The sequence below is a fragment of the Athene noctua genome, chromosome 9 (assembly GCF_965140245.1).
Source record: "Athene noctua chromosome 9, bAthNoc1.hap1.1, whole genome shotgun sequence".
NCBI classification, from domain to species: Eukaryota; Metazoa; Chordata; class Aves; order Strigiformes; family Strigidae; genus Athene; species Athene noctua.
This window is the reverse complement of record NC_134045.1, coordinates 13,912,365-13,932,922: the sequence shown is the minus strand read 5'-3', so window position 1 is coordinate 13,932,922 and position 20,558 is coordinate 13,912,365. Positions and strand designations below refer to the sequence as shown.

At 50.0% G+C, this 20,558-nt stretch overlaps 1 protein-coding gene across 2 annotated transcripts; it reads right to left on the bottom strand.

Moving 5' to 3' along the window:
- Positions 1–11,799: 11,799 nt before the first annotated feature.
- On the bottom strand, positions 11,800–19,673 carry PLEKHF1 (pleckstrin homology and FYVE domain containing 1). 2 transcript variants are annotated; one of them, XM_074913180.1, is made up of 2 exons: positions 19,600–19,673; positions 11,800–14,116 (listed from the first exon to the last, which is right to left on the bottom strand). In XM_074913180.1, the coding sequence occupies exon 2, from the start codon at positions 14,102–14,104 to the stop codon at positions 13,283–13,285; it is 822 nt and encodes a 273-aa protein (XP_074769281.1). In that variant the 5' UTR covers positions 14,105–14,116; positions 19,600–19,673; the 3' UTR covers positions 11,800–13,282. The 2 variants fall into 2 exon arrangements, with proteins under 2 accessions (XP_074769281.1, XP_074769283.1); XM_074913182.1 differs by lacking the exon at positions 19,600–19,673 and adding an exon at positions 16,570–16,655.
- Positions 19,674–20,558: the final 885 nt, after the last annotated feature.

Genomic DNA, 20,558 nt, shown 5'->3' with positions numbered 1-20,558 from the left:
GGTAAAAACTGCCTTTTGTTCCTTTGGGGCTTTTTTGGGCTTGATTTCAAAATAGAAAGTGGCTTGATTTCAAAATAAAGTGTTATGTAGCAAAGGGAGGGAATATTTTTTTTTTAAAAAAAAAAGCAACCCTGAATTCAAACATAGATTAGTATGAGATGTGCTGTCTTACGGCAATTAGATTATTTCTTAAATTCTGCCTGTCAAGGCTGGATCAGTACACGGATAACAGAGTTACCTTTTTCCATGAGAAGTGGGGTTAACTTTTTTTTTTTCTGCTCGTACTGTGTTAAATTTCTGGCTTTAATGAATTTGTATTAGATAACAAGTATCAGCCCAGCTACAGGCTCGACTAGAATTCATGTACGTGCCCTGCTGGAGTTGGCTTTTTGGTGATTATCGTCCGTGAGCTATGACTGCACCAATGTTTGGTGCAGCTGCATATCACATGTAGTTATGGTGAGAAGATACACAAGCAGGCAGAGGAGGGTGGTTTCCCCCTCATGATGCCTGCAGGACAAGTGGATTTTGTGAGCTGAGCAGCAGCCAGGTCGCTAGTCACCGTCACAGCACAGGCTTCCCACAGGTCCCGTTCCCGGTGGCATCGCGGGGACTCCCAGGCGTGGTCCCTGGAGGAGGATGAGAACTGCAACAGAGGCCTTGAACGCAGGGTGGGAACAGGGCGCTGGTGTGGTGCGCCTTGGTGGCACACCCGTGGTACTGCTTAATTAGTTGCTATAGTGGTCATTAACTGGGGGTTTTACGGGGTTTTGGTGCGATCCTTGTGCTGTGCAGGGAAGAGGGTTCCCCGATTCACCCCACTGAGCCCCGAGTGCACCAAGAACCCTAAAAGCAGCCCAGTCCTGAGGTCCCATTAACTGACTGACGCTGAGTTTAGAGCAGGCAGTGAGGATCTCACCAGCAGCGGTTATCTGCCCCGAAGGTGACCGGGCAGAGAGCCGCTCTGAGCCCCAGAGCTGAGGTTCTGCAGAGTAAGTCCGTGTCCCCGCGAAGGAGGGTCTGGTGACTCAGCTCGTTTCCATCGCCACCGCTTACGTACTGCTCCAGTGCACGGGGCAGGGCTGGGGTGCAGCGGCTGCAGTCACCGGCTCCCAGCAACACTCCCCTCCAGGGGGGAGAGCTTGTGCTGCAGAGGCCTCGGGCGGGCCAGGATAGCCGCTCCTTTGAGGCGAAATGCTCTTCAGCACACACAGCAGAAAGCTACTGAGACCCAGCGTGTCACCTGTCTTTCGGGTGACACCTTGTTGATGGTTGCAGCCCAAAGGTGGTTTGCATGCCTCTTCTCTCTTCCGGGTGGTTTATAGGAAGTCAGTGTTGCAAAACTCACTGAAAGGTCTTATGGAAGGGGAAGGGGATTGTATTACTCAAAGTCATTAAGCAAACTGATTAAGCCTCTCCTCTGAGTGGTGCCCTCCTGCTTTCACATACACGTGTAACTGGGCATACATCGTTTATACCAGTCTTTATATTTCTGTGAAAAACTATGCAGATCCATGTGGAAATTCCGTTTTTCTGTTTTTTTCTCACAGTGCTGCCGCAGCTCCAGTTAGTGCTCGCTACTGACATGTAGGCAGAAGAAACCGAACACCTTTGCACTGCAGAGAGCTAAAGCTATAGGCCCCTATATGAGGTTTCATCTTTTCCTACGTAGAGATCACGGAAATCTGTGTCTTGTTCAGGCCGTAAGCCAGAAATCGAACATTCGTCACGTAACTGCAGTAAGTGTGGGATAATACTTCTCATTAAGTGTGACTTATGAATTCCAGAAGAGCCTAAGAGGTAAATATATAAAATTATTCTGAAGTCTGCAAAACTGAAGCATTCATTTCTGTGGACGACTGTTCAGAAGGCTTAGACAAACGTGAGCAATACAGCGTTCAACACTCCGTAGAGGCACTGCATTTGGCTGTCTGCACCTCTGCCATTCCCTCAAAGCAGTCTGGTTTGGTGTAGTGTCACTGCTGATCTTTCAACAGAGACAGCCCTTCAGCTGTCAGCAGGGTGGCGTGGTGGAAAGCCCATTTTGCTGGGCCTCTGAAGAGGTATCATCTTCAGTGGCTCTTCTGCTTGTTTGCTGGGTGACCTTGAATAACTTCCCGTCTCCATCCTCAGTGCATTTTTGGTTAAATACTTTGTAATCAAGAGGAAGTGGTGTGTTACAAAAACGTGATAGCAATATGTGGCGATAGGGTTCTAACCACTCTCTGATCATGCAGTCAGGACATGAGCATTAAAGAAGGAGAAATGGAAATGTTAGTAGGGGTTCACAGTAACTGGGATGAAGAAAAAGTGGGACGTTTTGAAATGTAGCTTTTTTCTTTGTTTCAGGGGAATGAAAGATTACGCTGGTGTTTCACCTTAACCAATCAGACCCCACAGAAGAGTGTATAAGGGGACAGAAGTGTTTTGTATTCTTTATTTTCTGCTCAGCTTCAGTGGGGAAGAGTCATTTAGGGTGAAATTAAATCTTTCCTGTGCTCTGATATGCTGCTTCAGAGTAGAGCACTCTCAGATACTCTCTTGTATGGGTAATCTGAAGACAGCATGAAGAGTTTATTATTTCTGTATCAGTGAGTAATATATGATGAATAATCTTTGTAATTTGGGGTCAAAACTCATTTAACAAAACAAAAGCTTTGAAGATCTTGTTTTAACCTCACTCTGCTGGAGTTCCCTGAGCATTTCCTTGTGTTGAGATGTTATGACAAAACAATTGGAGAATCACCCAGCTGAGTTGGAATCAGCCCCTGAACACTTGCAGAAATAGGAGGGTTCCCAGTGAGAGAGATCAGGGAGCTGGTGCTGGTGTGTGTTTAGCTTCACTTATATCTCCCCAGGCATCGGCATTCTCTCCCAGCTGGAGGTGATCTGTGCCTCCTGCTGAAGTGAGCCAGTGGATACCTATCCTGAGTGCAGAACTGTAGGTAAGCTTGTTCTTCTGATACTTTTATGGATTTCCAACATAATTTTTTTGTTCTTGCTAAGCCAACTGTGCCAATGGGCAGTGCCTCTATATTTCTGCCCTTTCCCCACCAGGCAATTCTGCTTAGTACTAATGGAAGTGTTCTGCAAGATGAAAGGAGGCCAAGGCAGCTCTGACTTTTGACTGCCATCTGCATTTATTCAAACTTTTTTGGCTCCAACAATCCTACTTTTTCAGGCCAAAATGAGAAGGCCATCTAACTTTTCTACCTTGGCCTTCCACATTAATTTTAAGCCCTATGTAACCAGATTTTCAAAATCCTAAATTAAAGACTTGCTTCCTTTTAGAGCAGTGAAGGACATGAAAGATGCAACAGATTAATGTAATATTTGGTTGTGGGAGAGATGGAGTGCAAGAGCAAATGCTTGAAGTTACTCTAGAAAGCAGGGGACAGGGCAAAAATGGTTCAGCAAGTACTGTGTTAAGGCAGAAGCACTGCTGGCGTTATCAGTAAGGATCAGTTGCCTGCTCTGTGCCTGTCCACAAGCTAGAGTTCACACAGCAGGCTTTTGACCAAACTGCAGTTTATTAATTGCTTATGCAGAAACAAAGTCAGTAATAGAAGTCTAAATAGGGTACTGGTGAGTACTTGGATCTGATTTTGTTGCTTTCCATAAAAGGGGCTCGCTTGCTTTTTCCAAGCCATTCTCTCCAGGAATCTGTGTATAAAAATATTTGTTCCATAACCACAGCGAACAGCCTCCCATTGCTTGGCAGCTGCCTGCATACTTGAGGCTTTCTGCTGTCTCTGAAGTTTAACTCTGCAGGAGCCCGTGCTGCTGCTGAGTCTAATCCTAATTTGGGGCTTTCATGTCCCCAGCCCAGCCCCATGGGACCGGGGCTGCTGGCAATGGTGGCAGCACATCCCCAGTGAGTACAGGGTGAAGATTAGCCTTCACATTGTGCCACTAGGGATAAGTAGCAATGAGGATAATAAGGAGCACTCTCATAGTGCTTTATGTGCTTTATATAGTGCTCTGCTGATACAAACTAATTAAGCTGCCACACAGCCTTGTGACAAAGGTATGTGTTTCTACTGTGCATAATTTAACTGTACCATATTGTTATGCCACAGACCAAAATTGGACACTGTCTTCAGAGAGCAATCAGGAAATCAGTTAACCAAATACTGGCTGCTCACACCCCAACAACTGAGGCAGCTTCAAAGCTGCCCCATGTCCTTTGGTTACTCTTGGCACATCTTTGGGAACCTCAGATATTCCTGCAAAGCAGCACGATGCTGTGCTTAACAAAGTGGCCCCAGCATTGTGCAGCAGCTCAGTTTCCATGTGTGCATATGGCCTCCACTGTCTCTTAACCCTGTCCAGAGGATGCAGTCCCTGTGACACTGGATTACACCCAGGCACTTCTGTGCTTCACTGAAAAGTCCCAGTTTCTGTGCTGCTGGTGTGGTGTTGTAATTACCCCATGGTACTTGTGTGTACTGGTCACAATGGAAAAAAAGGTCACACTGTGCTGTGTTGACATGTCCAGGAATAGAGTGGATGGTCTACTTTAATGGCGAGGTTAAAAAGCCTTTCTGGGCAGCAAAGCCACCTGCCCATGGCACTCCAGCACCTGCCATCAGCTGCTAGCATTAATGTGAGCCAGCGGTCAGTAGAATGGTAGGTATTGAATAGTACTGGTAAATTCCACCAGAAGAAAGATAACCCTGATCATATAGTCACAGTGCTGGGCTCGGGGTGACCTATTTTCTCTCAGGAAAGAGCTTGAGGTCACTGTGGGCAGATTTCTGTCAGTACCAGCTCAGCGCTCAGCAGCAGGTCAGAAGACAACGACAAGGTTAGGACAGATGGGGAAAAAAAATGAGAAGGCAACAGTAAATGTTGTTAGGTCACTGAATAAATCCAGGTAGCAGCTGCATCTTGAGTAGTCTGTGCAGTCTGACTGATCCACTCCAGTTAGTCCTTTTGGAGCCAAAAGGGCATTGTAGAGCTATGAAGGATACAGAGAGGGATAACAGTATGGGAGGGCATCTGTAAAGAGAGATGGGCTAGTTTAAAACTGTTCAACCTGGAAAAGATACTAATGGGGAGAGCTTTGTTCATGGCTGTGAACAGCACAGAGATGAACAGGAGGAACAATAGTGTGGCACAGAAGGCAGGGTGCACCCACTGAACTGGCAGAGGTGAAGGGAAGTGCTTGTTTGCACAGTGTAACAGGGAATTGTGGAGCTAACTGGCACAGGATGCTCTAGGTGCCAAAACAAAAGTGTGTTCAGAAAGTGATTAGGCAGACTGATGGCAGTGAGGAGTATTAAACACACTGGTCAAGAATCAAGCAGTGTCTCAGGAAGTTTCTCACCACAGGCTGACAAGAGACTGAAGGAGTGGAAGTATCACTCTGTGGGTGCCTCTTACACACTGTCCCTCATGAATAGGCAGGTGAAGTCTGGTTCTGGTTTATTAAGTTTATTACGACTGCTTTCATATGTTATCCCAAACACATGCAGCGCACAAATCCTGCAGCATCGTGCTAATGTACGTGCTGCTGCAAGTAAAACATGACATATGTGCTACCAAAGCAATCACGTTCTGGAAACAGCGCAGCACACTGCGCATTGTACAAAAGGGTTTTCCTGTGATAGGGAACGACCTGCCCATTTGCCTTTGTGCCTTTTATCCTGCTCAGGAGTGGAGCCTTCCTCGCTGAATGCTTTCCTGTGTACAAACAAGTGATTAAGCAGAGGTAGGAAACCCTAATCTCTCTCAGTCTATCAGTTGCAATCCATTATTTCATATTCTCAAAACTGCTTAATGGCTTAACAATTAAACAAAATATCTTTGTTGCTTGCACCAAGCAGAAAATGTCTCTGTGCCACCAGAGTCCAAATCACTACACGGTATTTTTAGAGAAGAAAATTTCATTTATTCAACCCACAAACAGTGGAAATTGTATTAAGATATGGTCATGCTATTGCTTTGTTTTGTAGAAGGGAAGTTGTTTTACACAGAGAGAGATTACATGGATCATATGCTGATCGAAAAGTTCCTCATGTGTTTAAGTGTTCTCACAGAATTAAATTAAAGTTTATATAAAAAAAGCTCTTTCTCCTCCCCTATGACACTGTTCTTCCTGAACTTGCAGCCAGCAAACCCCTAGTTGGCACAGGTACCTGTTGTGCAGGGCTGGTTCAGCCAGGAGGGATGCCCTGCCCACTGCATGGTGCATCAGGCCTCAGAAACACAAGAGACAAATTCTGGTGGGGAAGGATGGGCAAGGAGGAGAAAGTTCAAGTGCTGTTGGGTGTGAGACAGAGCTGTACTGAAGGTGATCAGGCTGCTGTGCTCCAAACAGCTGTTAACACCACATCTGGTTCTGGAGCTGCCTGTGAAAGCTTGCATCTGCGGAGCTGCATTGCTTGTGCCTGGGTAATGACTAGCTCCTCTGCCTGCCTCCAGCACAGGACCCTTTCCCCATCTCCCAAGAGAAAAAGGAGTTGCAATCCTGGGGGCTTCACAGGGGATACTGTGTGGAGGAGTAACCCTATTTTTACCAGTCTGTCCCTAACTTGTAAGGTCTAAACCAAAAAACACATTCTTTAGAATTACGTCTGTGCCTCAGCCGTGTGTTGGGCTTTGCCTGTTGCACAACCCTGAGAAGAGAGAATGTCAGCTGGTGTGAGGGATGGATGCTTAGTGATTGCCAAGGTGCTTGCAGTGCTGCTGTTCCAGAAAGGGCTGTCTTTAGGCTCCAGGGACGTGCTGTGAAGGGCTGCCCTTTCTCGGGGGCTACAGCAGCAGCATTATGGACCCCGATTTTATGAAGGTAACGTACCTCTAACTGCTGTATTATAGACAGCAGTGGTACTGCTGAAGTCTTGAAATAACAAAGTCTGACAGTCTCCATTTGTCATCCTCCCCAGATTAACACTGTAGCTCTTTGCCAGTGGGCTTTGTAGAACCTCTCATCATAAAGGCTGTTTCCTTGCAAACAGATGGCTGCAGTGTGTGACATCCCCAGTGCCTGTGGAGCCAGCCCAGATACAGGGGCTTGCTCAGCTTGCTGCAGGCCTGTGGGGGTTGTGTCTGCCTTGAACGTGGTACCAGTAGCATGAACAAATGCAGCTTCAGCCTGATACCCTGCGGGCCAAGTCCTCCCCTGGCCATGGGATGGGTACGACTGACACCTGCCTGTCTCTGTAAAGGTTTGGGGGGTAAGGCATCTCCCCTGCATGAACTGCAGCAGAAAGCTCTGCTACAGAGGCCCTTGCAGGGTTAATGCACAGCGTCACTCCTCCCTCTGCAATGCTGGGCTGGTTCAGTCAAGTCAGCTGTGTTAGGAGTGTGTCAGGGAGAGCAGCTGGATCCTGCCAAGCCCGTGAAAAACAGCCTCTCCTAGCAGAGGAGACAGACCTGCAAGTGGTGAGAGGCTCCCTCCTGCTGCTGGAGCTGTGCAGGGGGAAGATGCTGGGGCAGCTGCCCTGTTTCTTGTGGCCCCAGCCACAGGGGCTGGACCGGAGTGCTTGTGCTGGGTACCGCTGGGGAGCAGGGCTGGCCTGCAAAGGGCGGGTGGAGTCTTACAGGAATGTATGAAAGACCTTTGGACTAAGAAAGCCACACACAGTGAATCCTAGCTGGGCTGCCTGGCTCTTGGAGGCTGATCAGTAAACAAGTGTGGTCAAGGTCATTTTTTGGAAGGAGCTAGAAGCTCACGTTGGTTTGTCTGAAACTTGCTCCTGAGCAAACACTAACCAGGTCAGCAACTTTGATGACCAGCAGGCAGTTGTGACCCGGGTGCTGGTGGCTCTGGTTGGGGGTTTGGTTTGCCAGCTGACACCACGGTATCTGAGCTGTTCAAGCTGTTTGAGGATGGCTGTAAGGGGCACTCCGTAAGCACCGCTGCCCTGTGCGCGCTCCCGGGCACGGGGCCGTCCTGCAGCTCTGGCCCCGTGCGGAGCCAGGGTGCCGCACACAGGGCGATGTGACCTCGGGCTGTCGAGGGGTTCCCCAGCACACGCTCACCCTTGCTGCCTTCTCACAGCTGGGCCATGCTCTGTAAGGCAGCTGGCACAGGACGATGCCTGCGAGGGGGTGTGCTCTGTGTTAGGGGACGTGGCTCCTCCTGTGGGCTTTGACAGGAGCGGGAACAAAGCCACAGAGAGGACTCGATGTCACATTTACTTTTCCCTCTGGTTTCCCTCAGGTGTCTCTGGCAGAGCCTTTGTATCTGGAACCACTAAGGCTCTGGTTCAACCTTATGTGTAACTCCTCTGATAAAAACCACCTGTGGCTTTTTTTTGTTGTTGCTGCCTGTTAGAGGAAAAGAGGCCTGTCTGGCCTTGAGTCAATGCTTTTGCCTTCTCAAATCCACTTTTTTCTAAGGTTCTTAGCAAAACACATTGTGTTTAGGACAGAAAAGGAGAGGCTAGACAAAGCTCAAGGGGGGGCGCAGTGCTCCGTTCCTGCGTGGGGCAGCAGGGTCCCGAGCAGCAGTATTGCTGCCGGCAGCGGGTGCTCTGCCCCAGGGTGGTTTGACTGCGCAAGAGGGCACTGCACAAGAGCTCTGCTAAAGCAAAACCTCCGATCTAGCTCCCCTCCTCCTTTTTCTCCACCCTTCCTACAATGGCAAAGGGGGGAGGTTGTGTAACTCCATCCTGGTCGTGAACCTCTCAATGAGAGGTTTATGGAAAACCTGCTTGTGGCTTATTTGCATTTCTGGGCCTTACTGGAAATGAAGTCAAATGCGAACTTCAAAGGGAGTCATTCGGTGTCTGTCAGCGCTCGATACTGCCTCCCCACCTGCCTCGGCTCCTCCAGCTGCCGTCTCGGGACCGCAGCACCGACTGACTGCTGCGTCTGTCCGGAGGTTTTGGGAACAAGGGGGTGGGCAGGAGAGAGGCTCCTTCCCCTACACGTGTGCGGCACTGGGCTTTCTCCTGCCTGTGACACGCGGCGTGAGGCAGGCCCGGCTGTGCGTTGCCCCGCGCTGCTTTCCACCATGGTGTGCAGCCTGTGCCTCCCTGGAGCGCAGCAGCGCTCCTCCCCAGGGGCTCCCCAGAGCATCTCCAGCGCTCGGGTCTGGGAAAAGGCTTTCTGGGAGCTGTTTTGCCATATTGTGTCCAGCACGGAAGTGACAGTAGTGTAACATCTTCTTCCTGCCAACACCCTTCTTAAACATCCATGGCCTGGAGCAGCAAGAGTCAGAAACAGCAGCCTGTACTTTTTGTTACGGACGCATCGCTTTCAAGCTCAGCAGTAGCTGGGAGCATCTGTGCTCCTCTGTTCCTCCTGACAACCCCAAATCCCTGGCTGAGGAACATGAGGAACTGCCTTGCAGCAGTAGTGAGTCGGAAGAGGCCATGGGCTGTGGCAGAGCCAGAACTCCTGTTTGGATAAAAACGGAGAGTTTGAGTAACTGGGAGCAAGACTCTGGCTGAGAAGCTGTCTTGCTTCACCCTGCTGCCTCCGAATGCTTGTGAAGTGCGGAGTCAGCACCAGGCTCTGGAGTTGCTGTGGTGCCTTGGCTGTGCCTTGGGATGGTGGAGCAGAGGTCTTTCACTGAGCCTCTTTGATCCTTTCTTTTCAGTCTACTCACAGAGCAAACCTCCCTGTTACCTTTCTTTCAGCTTTTGTGACTGTCTGCTACAGCAGTGCCATCCTCTTCCTCACCCTCCCACTGACTTTGGAGAGCAGAAGAGGATTCTCTCACTTCATGGCCCTTAACTCTGTTTTCCTGTCTCTTTGCTGGAGAATCCCCAACACTTTCAGCAGGTCTGATGCTAACATTCCAGTTTGGCTTTCTGTGTTCAGTGCACTAGTGTTCTTCTTGCTCCTGATGTCTACAGGGACAGTCCTCTGTCTCGTGTGTCCAGCTTGAAAAGGAACCCTTTTCTGAGGGCCAAAAAATTCTTGTATTTTTCCAGAAGTACCTGGGCTCCAGTTTCTGCTCGAGAGGAACACTTTTCAGTCAGTCCAGTTTCCTGAACCAGCCCACCTCAGGGTCAGGCCGTGCCAAGGCTGGCGTGCAGAGGAGACGGCTGCATGATGCTATGCCCTTTGGGCCATGACACCTTTAGGCAGGGACTGAGCAAGGAACCCCTTCTGGCAACTGATCCCCACACATCACATTTGGGAGCCTTTTACGAGGAGGATATGACCCCACAAACTCCCCAGCATGCAGATGTTTTCTCAAAGTGAGCATTCAAGCTACTGCTCTTGTAGTTCCATGGGTTTGCAAACTTTAATGAATCCCTGGTATTTAGCTCAAAAAAGAATAAACTGAAACCATCAGGAAATGCCCCATTAATGCCCTGGAGATAGAATCAGAGCTGGAAAACTCCAGGCTGGACCGTAACAGCACAGCCCATGATGTAAAACCCATGTGTTCAGCAGGCCAGAAGCCAGGAGCCCCTGGCAATACTCGCAGTGCTGAGCTCCCCAGTTTGGCTAATAAAATTACAGGAAGGGGGGGGAAGAGTCTTTGTTTAAATTTCTCCATGTTTTCCTGAGCAGGCTCTTTTTACCATATGCATTGTCGCTAGGTTACTTTGGGCTTCCATGTGTCTTCTCGAAGCTGTGGCAGCCCCAGCCTTTCTGGGTCTCCCCACTTGGCAGCAGCTGTGATGCAACACCCTGACGCTGCCTGCACGGCTGCAGAGCTGGGAGCAACGCCAAGCGACCAGCTAGCAAAGGAAACCTCTGGGAGAAGGCACAGTAACGCACGCAAGGCAGCAGGCATGTAAGAAGTCTCTGGAAGTTCAAGTGCTCATGTGTGCCTTCTTGGCTCCAAACCACCATGTTTTGAAGTATCAGTGTGTATGTGATGTGAGTCGCCCTTATTCTCAATTATTCACAAGAGAGTCACATCCTTTTTACCCTTGACTCTTCTCCACAACCACCTCCTGTGAGAAACAGGGATGTACCAGTTGCTGCAAGGTGTGTGCATTTCCAGAAAGGCCATCAGCTACAGCATGCACAGAAAAAAGGATCTGGGTTGATTTTGGTGGAGTGTATTTCATTTCTGTGGGTTTTTTTCCTGCTGTGATTAAGAAAAGCTCTTGCTCAACAAGAAGTAATTTGTTAGAGGTGTGCCTGTCATTCATTAGTGGGTAAGAACAGTTCATAGCTCTTTCAGGGCTGATAACAGTAAGACGTTTGGACACATAGATAAAGAAAAGCTGATCTCCACAAGAACTAAGGAGAAGGGTCAAAACTGGAATATATTTCTGGAGCCAGTTACTAGGAAGAAACTGGGAGTTTTGCCTCATGAGCAGGGAACTGGAATGCCAGCTATGGATGCAAATTCAGCAGCTGGGCTATTTTTGGCTTGTGAACTGTTCTAATGGCTGTTTATTTTTAAGGTCATTTTCTGTTTGCATAGCATGTACACCCTTCTGGTGGGTGGGAGGCATTATAAAAACAATCACTGCTGCACAGAGTTATGAACTAAGCTTGGAGAGAGATGGAAAAAAACAGAACTATGTGTACTTACTGCTTTAAAACCCCAAAACTTCTGCTTAGGTCATAAGGTTTGTTGACCCACTCTAAACTGTGCCCCCACCGGAAAAATACAGTTTCAATTAATACAGACTACTGCAGGGGATTGCAGAAGACTTGGGAAAACTCAGTCAGATGATAACACGGTATAAATAAAAAGGAAGCATCAGATTCGGCATTTTTTTCCACTTGTGCTTACCTTCAAGCAGTAAATAGAAACCCAGAGCATTCACCCCAGGGCTGAGGAGTCAGAACTCATGCTGGCCGGCTGGGCCTGTATCCCAGCTGTTGTTTAAGACTCTTGTTAAATAACAACGTGCTTTATTGTCGTATTTTCCTGGCTTCTTCCTGTTGGCCATATCTTTATTCACACACAGTCAAATGATACAAATTCATTGGAACAGTGGCAGTTTACAAAAGACAGTAAGAATGATTATTTTTAACTGAAATTTGAAAAACCCTAGGTCCGGCCATCTGGCAGGCAATGTGCTGTTTGGAACATGTAAGGAAACAAGTTTATAACATTGGCAGTGTACTCCCAGCCATGTTCCTTTTCCAGCATAAAATACACAATACAAAAATATACTAAAAGTAATAACGGAGTTTGTAGAAATGTCTGCTGCAAAACAATTGCTGTTGTCTGATTTTCAGTATATTTACTCCCACGCTATATTATGATAATATACTTGAATAAACATGGTTTATTTCTAACTTAATTTGAACTTTAACATTGCTCTCAGGTTAACTGTAAAGTCTTGGGCTCCATTCCTGGAAGTACATAAAAGACCTTAACTTTGGACTTGTGAGACTGATAGACATGAGATTAGCCCACAAGTGAGCATTCAATGCCTTGGGCTCCTGCCCAGGAGGGAAGTGGAAGTTGAAATGCTGTATTTCATAAGATCTTAATTTGGGGCATTTTCCTGGATTTTTCAAGACTTTTAACAAGTCTTCCCTGGGCTGTCCTTTCACCTGATAGGCTGGAGTTCATACAGTTTATGGTAAACTGGTGGAACTGCCTATTTTTTGAGATCTGGGGCTGTGCACTTAGTTGAGTCAACTGTGGTAAGTCTCTCCCTCCTTATCTCACTCCTCTGTATAATTTTACCTATCTCTTTCCCCCTTCCCCCTGGCCCAGTACCGCCAAAATGGCCTCCTTGCATGCAGGAGCTGGACGCTCCAGTGCTTTGCTAAGGCCGCTTATGCTGAGCCTCGTACGAGCTCCCTGCATTTAGAGCACCATTCCATTAGTGTTTCCAAAGTTGAGAGACCAGAGTGTAGAAATGTAAGGCCATGCCAACCTTACCGTGAAGGGATGAGCGGCTATCCCCTCAGGCTGGCATCCTTGTAATGAGAATCTCTGACATGGATGCAATGCTCATGGAAAATGGCATCCAGAATGCCCCTTGACATGACAGAGGAACACAATGCTAGCAGGCAAGCATGTTTAACTCCAGGATTTCTTGCTTCTTTTTCTCCCAAAAGCCGATCTCAAAATATTTGAAAAACGAAGTTAGTATTGCTCTGTTTTTGCAGACTAAGGCACTGAAGGGTGAGCTCTTTTGGCCAAGGCTGATCTGCAGGCATCTGCACCAGTCTGTCTCATATCTCTTCCCTGAGCTGCTGCTCTCTGTGCCCATGTTGTTCGAGACACATTCTCAGAGGGGTAACCCCATCTCTGCTCCTCATGCAGACACCACACACAGGGGCCAAGATCCACTTTGACAGGCACGGTCTCCAGAGAAAACATCAAGAAGGACATGCACTGGAGCCAGAGGTTGGCTTCGCAATGTCTAAGTGCCACTGACTCCCAAGCAGGTCAGCTATGGAAAGATGACCAGGATACTTCTGAGGTATAAAACTCTGTGTCTGCTGGCCACTGGTCAGCTTTGTCATCATCAGACTTGTCACTGTCATCGCCACTGGAGGGTTCATAGCCTGCGATGTCAGAGCGGATTGGCTCCGGCTGCCTGTGATCTGCCTCTGCCTCCTTTTTCTTTTCTGCCAGCAGCTGCCTGTAGCACAGGTTGCAGACCCTCAGGGGCTTGGGGGACAGCCGGGGCATCAGGAATCTCTGCCTGGAGCAGTCTGCGCAGACGACAAAGCCGCACTTGCGGCAGTGGTGCCTTCGGGTGAGCGTGGAGAACTTGGTCTGCGTGCAGCGCATACAGATGTCTGTCGCCTTGTCTGGGATCCAGGGGGCCGCATGCTCCGTGGAGGGCTGCCGGCCCGTCTTCGTCAGCAGGTGCCTGATGCACTCCTCCAGATGGCTGATCCACTCCTTCCTCTCCGTGAGGGATGCTGCGGAAACCACAAAGGACTTCTTGGAGGTTTTAATCATCCAGCGGTTCTTCATCTGCAAGGTGTCTGGCAGCGTCTCCAAAGTGACATCTTCAAGGGGAATGATGTGCTGGGAATTGTACTTCCTTTTGTTGATGACTATGCTGCCGTAGACAAGGATGTCGTTGAAAAGGAAGAATATGCGAGGCTTTGGTTTCTTGCGGCATTCCTTGGTTAAAATCCCTTCTCCTAGAAGGACCCTTCCTGGCACGGCTAAGGGCTGTCCAGAAGCCCCAAAGCAGTTTTCCACAGCAGCAATGCGCTGGCTGTTGATCTCAGTATTTGCAAGATGGTCCACCATCTCCAGCTCGCTCTGAAAAGAGGAAAATAAGGAGGGAAATAGTGAAGCTGCAAGCATCTGCATCGGGGTGAGGCTGAGTAGCGAACGTGCACAGGTGACACACTCCTAATGCAACCTGAGGTTGTAAGTAATCTCCTTGTCAGTCCTCGCTTAAGTTTGTTACCTTTTTAAATTAAATTTTCAAACTTTCTAAGCCTATTTTCAACAGCCCAGTCTATACAGGGATAGTTCAGTTTGCAGCAATGGAAGCCCTTGAAGGCAGAGTCAGCTCTTCCATTACAGCTGTGCTTTTTACCAGTATAACTGCATGCCCATAGTAAAGGAACCCAACTGGTCTGAAACTGCTCTTATGCAGTACTTGCTCAGGAGTTACCATACAGTGACAGCTGAAGGGGTACCAGGACCCCTCCTTTCTATCCCTCTGGGTCCTGGGAGCTAACTGATGCCAAGCTGGATGCAGGACCAGGGAGGAGATCTGTGGTTTTGGGAGCAAGCCTCCCGTTTCTGACTGTACAGCTGCTTTCTTGAGGATTAGTTACACAGGCACATGCACCCCACAATGCCATTCTGAGCCAGAGCTGAGGTAGAAACAAAACAGTGCAGTAGCACATGTTCCTTCTGGTCCTTGCTGTGTGACAAAAAGTGGAGGGAAAAAAAAAAGCAAAAAGCACCCACTATATGAATAAACCCACACAAGCTAAGCCCTTCCTCCATTACCTCAGTAATGCTGGGGCTGCCAGTGCTTCCAGTTACAAGACACATCATTCTGAAAATAGTCTGATCTCTGCTGAAGGGGAAGTAGAAGGCAGCACGCTCATCCCTCCTCACATCTCTGCACCCTCCTTCCTTCTCATATAATCTGCGGGTTTGACAGTCTACTGGGTATTTTTTTAGTAAAAAAACCTACATAAGGGTAACTGCAGCGAAAGCAAATGTTTGCTATTGGTAGTTTGCAGTAAGGAAAGCGCTCCATGCTGTAAGTTCAGTTTTTCACTGCACCTAGCCTGTCCTGTGCTGAAGGGTGCTGCCCTGCGGCCAGCCGGCCACGGGAACCTGAGTCATTTCCTCCTCCCGCGAGGTAGCTCAGCCATCACGAGGCAGCTCCATGATCACAGGGATCTGTGTCGCCCTGGTTGCTGTTAGTGGTGCATCGAATCACTAATGCAAAGCTGTTCACCACCACTTTCCCCATCCGCCTTGTCCAGAGTCCCTGCAGTCATGGGTGCTGCAGGGGAAAGGGAACAGCACAACACGCCTGGTCTTGTGTGTTCAGGATAGTGATGATTTACATTCTTCCCTTGCCCTTCACCCCAAATCACCCCTTCAGTATGCTGGAAGGGAAACCACAGAGCCGCTGCTCAAGGCTGCTGCGTGTCATCTACCCCTCGTCTGAGCTATCTGGCAGACAGACCAATCAATTCCTCTGAGTTCCCAGAATTTTCTTCATTAGAGCAGGCCAAGGTACAAGGGCACAAAGCTAAGACGCAGGTTTAGCCCCAGGAGACCTAAATGAAGCAATCAACCCTACAGAAATAGCTTTCACAGAGAAATCTTGAATGGCTCCTGAAGAGCACTTCTTTGGGGTCTCCCTTGAACTAGAGGGAGGGTCCCAAGGCCTCCAACTTCCTTCTGGAAGGACATGTATCTTCAGGGCCTTGAAGCACCAGAATGGATTTGACGGAGTTGGGCAGTGTTAAGCATGTCCACTCGTGTGTGTTCTCCAGTGTGGAGGGCAATTTACAATTAACTGCAATGCCCCGACTGGGGGCCGTGCTGCAGCCAGGCTGGGGGAAGCCCAGGGTCTGACACCATCAGCAGTGGCTGAAGCAGTGCCCCATCCAACCTGCCATTTCAGTACTGACATGCAGAAGTTATGCAAAGTGGTTTATTATTTGCTGTCAGGAGATAAGAAAGGCTCCAGTCCCCCTCTCCTTGATCTGTCAGCCTGAGTGGACCTGTGCATGGAAGGGAGCTGCTCTGCTACAGGACATACATTCAGATTTATTCTGAATTACATTGTGAATGCAGCATGTGGGGTTTTTTTGCTCCCTCTTAAATATTCAAATTAGGCCAAGAACAAACAGGCAGGGAAAACTATGGTCCCAACTGAACACAAACTCCCTGACTGTGAATACCTGGAGTCTCACCTACCCTGGGATGTGGTCTCTCAGGGTTTCCTGAGGAGCTTTTGAGTGAAAGCGCAAGATAAACACATGAAATAATAAAAGAAAAAGAAAAACTGAAATTACAGCTTGAGAAGTTTAGTGTGGAAAGACTGTGACTGCAACAAAATACTGCCAAGAATTTTTGTCACCAGCAATACCAAGTGGGATAAACCAAAGCAGTTAATCCTGCTCCCATTAGTATTCTCACTTCCTCATCATGTTTCTGGGTTATGGAGTCCCAGCTCTTAGCCTGCTTCTTTTACTTTTATTTTATATATAATATCAGAAGTGTAGTCTAACCTCTCAAGCAAGCACGGTACTTGACATGACTCTGTTTCTAGGAATCTCCATGTACTGCATCCCAGTGGAAATGAAAACATTTTGTTAGATATAAAGACGGTACCTGCAAAGAGCTAGGAAACATAAGTTCATTTTCAAAGAGGAGTGCAAGCTCTGCTGCCGTGAAAGCTTTAGCTGTTGCATGGATTTGGGCCCCTGCATAGGCCAGAAAGCTCCTGAACTTGCTGTGTGGAGCAACGAGAGAAGGGGCTGGACAGGGGAAGGACACAATCCTGCAACACTGAAGAAATATAAGTGAGCTCTCATTAAGCATCACACTTCTACCTGCAGGGTATGTCCTGATTCTTCCACCCTCTGGTTTGTTACCTAGTTAAAAAGCCACAAGTTAAGCAAAGAAAAGCTGTTCTGGGAGAATCTTCCCTGCTAAGACTAAAACTGCACCTGCTGTTCTAGCCCAGGGTATTTCCCAAAGGAGTTTTCCCAGGGAAGCAAAAGCAGAGCGGGTTTTTTCCACCTCTCTTCCCTCAGGCATAAATGACTAGAGAACAGCAAATACACATACTAAGCAGTAAAAAAAATAGGAGGGGTGGTATTCACAGTGCCCACCTTTAGACTTGAACAACTAACCCCATCCCACTCTACATGCTCCCTTTTCAGTTAGAAGGGGGAGAAACAGCCATCTGCAGAAGGTGACTCGCCTTATCCCACCACACGGAAGATCAATTCTGCTCCAATTGGGGGTGTTCAGCTTGAGTAACTGCATAGAAACCGCTTTCATGTTAATAGTGTGACTCACTGCAAATAATACTCAGTTTGGCTTTGGAATGGAACTACTATGTGAATTTTGTATAGATAGACAGCTGCTGAGTGTCATTATGGTCTCCTTTACCGGGAAGTGAGAGCCTCTCCCTCTGGAACAACAGTGATGAGATATAAAAATGAGGATATAAATTCTAATTTATTTTATTCATTCTGATAAATATTTTTTTCCTGTCTGTCCAAGTTTGTCCTGACAGGTCAGCAGGGTCAGAGTGCTTATTAGCAAGTGATACATATGCATGTGAGGCAGAAGCTTATACAGTTGAAATTAGGGTGGGAATATCTACTCTACTAGCATGCTAATTTTCATGGGAGATTTTGGCATGGCAAAGTTTGTTGTTTTTTTTTTAAATCAGTATCTGTTGGTTCCTCATGTGATCAAATATTATGCAGTGAATATGTAACTCAGTGAATACAACTGATATTCAAAGGAAAAAAAAATACTAATTTGGCACTCCACTCAAGAAGTAAGCAAGCCACGTCTTTTAACAATGAGCCTTTGTTCACTTGAGAGTATAAACAGCCATGTTGAGGCATGCCAGGCAGGGCATTTCAACTTAAGCTCCTGGGTCAGAGAGTCTGGGGTATGTTTTTCAAGTCTGTATGTATCTAGGGCTTAGGTGTAGCAATGTTGTGAGCTGTTCTACCCGATTCTGGTTCTTGCTGTCAAACAGAACAGACAGTCTTGGTGTTCGCTGCATACCTAATGCATACCACGTGCAAGGGATGGTCCATGAGTATCGGCGCACTGAAATCAGACTGCTGAAGTCTGCCAGCAGAAAATGTCTTGAGCAGCTCTCCCTTACTCCCTCTTTCTGCTTTCCTCAGCTGTGAAGTCCCTCCTGGAGTCAGGGCTGGCATAAGCTCTTCCTCACCAAGCACGGTTAAGTGGGATGCAGCCTCTTTTTGCCAGAACAGGCATTTCGAGAAGAAAAACATAGTTCCTCTCTTTCTCCTGCTGGAGGGCATTTGAGCTTGCCTCTCCCTCTTTCCCGGCATGCTACAGCTGCTGGGCCACTGGGGCCAAGGGGGGCAGGCTCTGGCAATCCCACTCCGGCTGTGGTCATAAGAAACCCAATTCAGTACATGTATGTTTTGGGACTGTCACATGAGGCCTTTGATTGAGAAATACCACCAGTCCTGGTGGGATAATAGGCTAACAGAGCTGCTGAGCTTCTTGCCACCGTTGCTCAGCATGCCCAGGACTTCTGGCACGTAGGGCCTGAACATGGGGACGGCTGAACAGTGGCTTTGGAGAAGCTCAGACTGATGCTACCAAAACCAGCAATTGGTAGCTCGAGCTCAGCGGTGGCTCTTGCACGTGCCACCCAGCCTCAGAGGCACCCAAGCACCTTTGTACAGAAGAAAGGAAAACCTGAAACTCAAGGAAGAGCCTCCCCCCCCTCCCTCTGCCCTGCTCTCCACGCACACACATCCTCAGGCAGCAGTACCCCATGTGCACCTCCTGCTCCCCACTCCGCTGCTCATCAGCGTCAACCTGGCAAGTGGCCATAAGGAAGAGACCTTTGTAAGGAGCTCTCGGCGTTGGAACTGGAGGCGACAGGGCTAACGTTAACAGCATTTGGTCAGGCCACCCGTTACATGCTCAGGCTGGACAAGGGCTCATGACAAATGACACACACAGGCTTGCTGGTGAGGGCGGGTAATCACCAAGGGAAGAGATGAATTCTCTGTCTCTCCCAATGCCCAAAGCCCATATGCCTTTTAGAAGAGATGTACGGCCAAAGGCGGGGGATTTCTCTTACAACTCCGCAGCGGGAACACTGTCTGTGCTTTGGTCAAACTCGGTAACTTAAGAACCCTTTCTAAAATAAAAAGTAATAAATCGTGACTCTAACTAGCGCTTATGCCGTGCACAGACACCGGGGTGCTGCACAGCAGCGGGTGGCGATTCGGTGCTGCCCCGCTCCCCCGTGAGCAGGGCACGCACCCGCGGACGGGAGACCCGGGGGTGGGCGCAGGTCCCACCGCGGGCCCCGCAGTGCCGAGTCCTCCGGGCGGCGAGCACGGCCCCCCGCCCCCCCCGTTCTCCTACAGCGGGCGGAGCGGCGGGGCGCAGCCGCCAGACCGCTCCCTCCCGCCGCACCGGCCCCGCAGCGGAAACCGTCGACTCTTCCAAAACTCCCCCCTTCCGCGCAAGCTGCCCGCCGAGCCGACCCGAGCGCCCCGCAACCCCTCTATACCCCGTACCTCCGCGGAAAGGCTTCGGCCGCCCCTCGCCCGCCGGCTCCGCTCCGCCGCCGGACCGAGCAGCGATCCCGCGGCCCCGCCCACCCCGCGCCCGCCGGCCAATGGGCGCCGCTCGGGCTCAGCGCGCCGCGGGGGGCCGCGCCCCTTCTCTGGGCGGTGGCCAATGGCGAGGCGGGGAGGGGGCCGCCAGGGGGCGCTCGAGCGCGGCCTCCCCGCTGCGGGGCGGAGGAAGGGCGGGAGCAGCCACCGCCCCCCAGCGCTCCCCCCAGCGCCGCCCCCAGCACCGCCCCCAGCACCGCCCCCAGCACCGCCCCCAGCACCGCCCCCAGCACCGCCCCCAGCACCGCCCCCCAGCACCGCCCCCAGCACCGCCCCCAGCACCGCCCCCAGCACCGCCCCCCAGCACCGCCCCCAGCACCGCCCCCAGCACCGCCCCCAGCACCGCCCCCCAGCACCGCCCCCAGCACCGCCCCCCCAGCGCCGCCTCGGGCTCTCCCGTCCCTCAGCTCCCGCGAGCGGGCTGGCCCGGGCCGTGCCGCCCCCCGGCCGTGCCGCCCCCCGGCCGCCTCCGGGCCTTTCTGCCGCCTCTTCTCAGCCGACGCCCGGTCGGCGCAGGGGCCGGTGCCCCCTGGGGATGCTCCAGGGCGTCTCTTGCTGTGGCTGCGTCTCCCCGGGGGCTGCGTGTGCCGCGGGCCGCCGAGCGCCCCTCCCGCGTGTCGCTGCCGAGGGTGGTGGGACGGGCGAGCGGAGGCCGCGGGCGCCCCTCAGCGCCGCTGCGGGTGCCCCAGGCCAGAGGCGTGTGTGCGCCGAGCTCAGGTCCGTGCCTGGCGCGGTAGAACAGCTCCCAGGTGCCCGGGCCTGTGCTGATCTATAATTCAGGTGCTCGCTCTCTCTCTGTAATAGCTTTTCTATTTTTAATGGGAACTGATGGACTTGTCAAGGTATTAGAAATGTGTTTT

Excerpts from the sequence above, each read along its gene's own strand:
- PLEKHF1 (XM_074913180.1), bottom strand. The coding sequence starts at position 14,104 with ATGGTGGACCATCTTGCAAATACTGAGATCAACAGCCAGCGCATTGCT.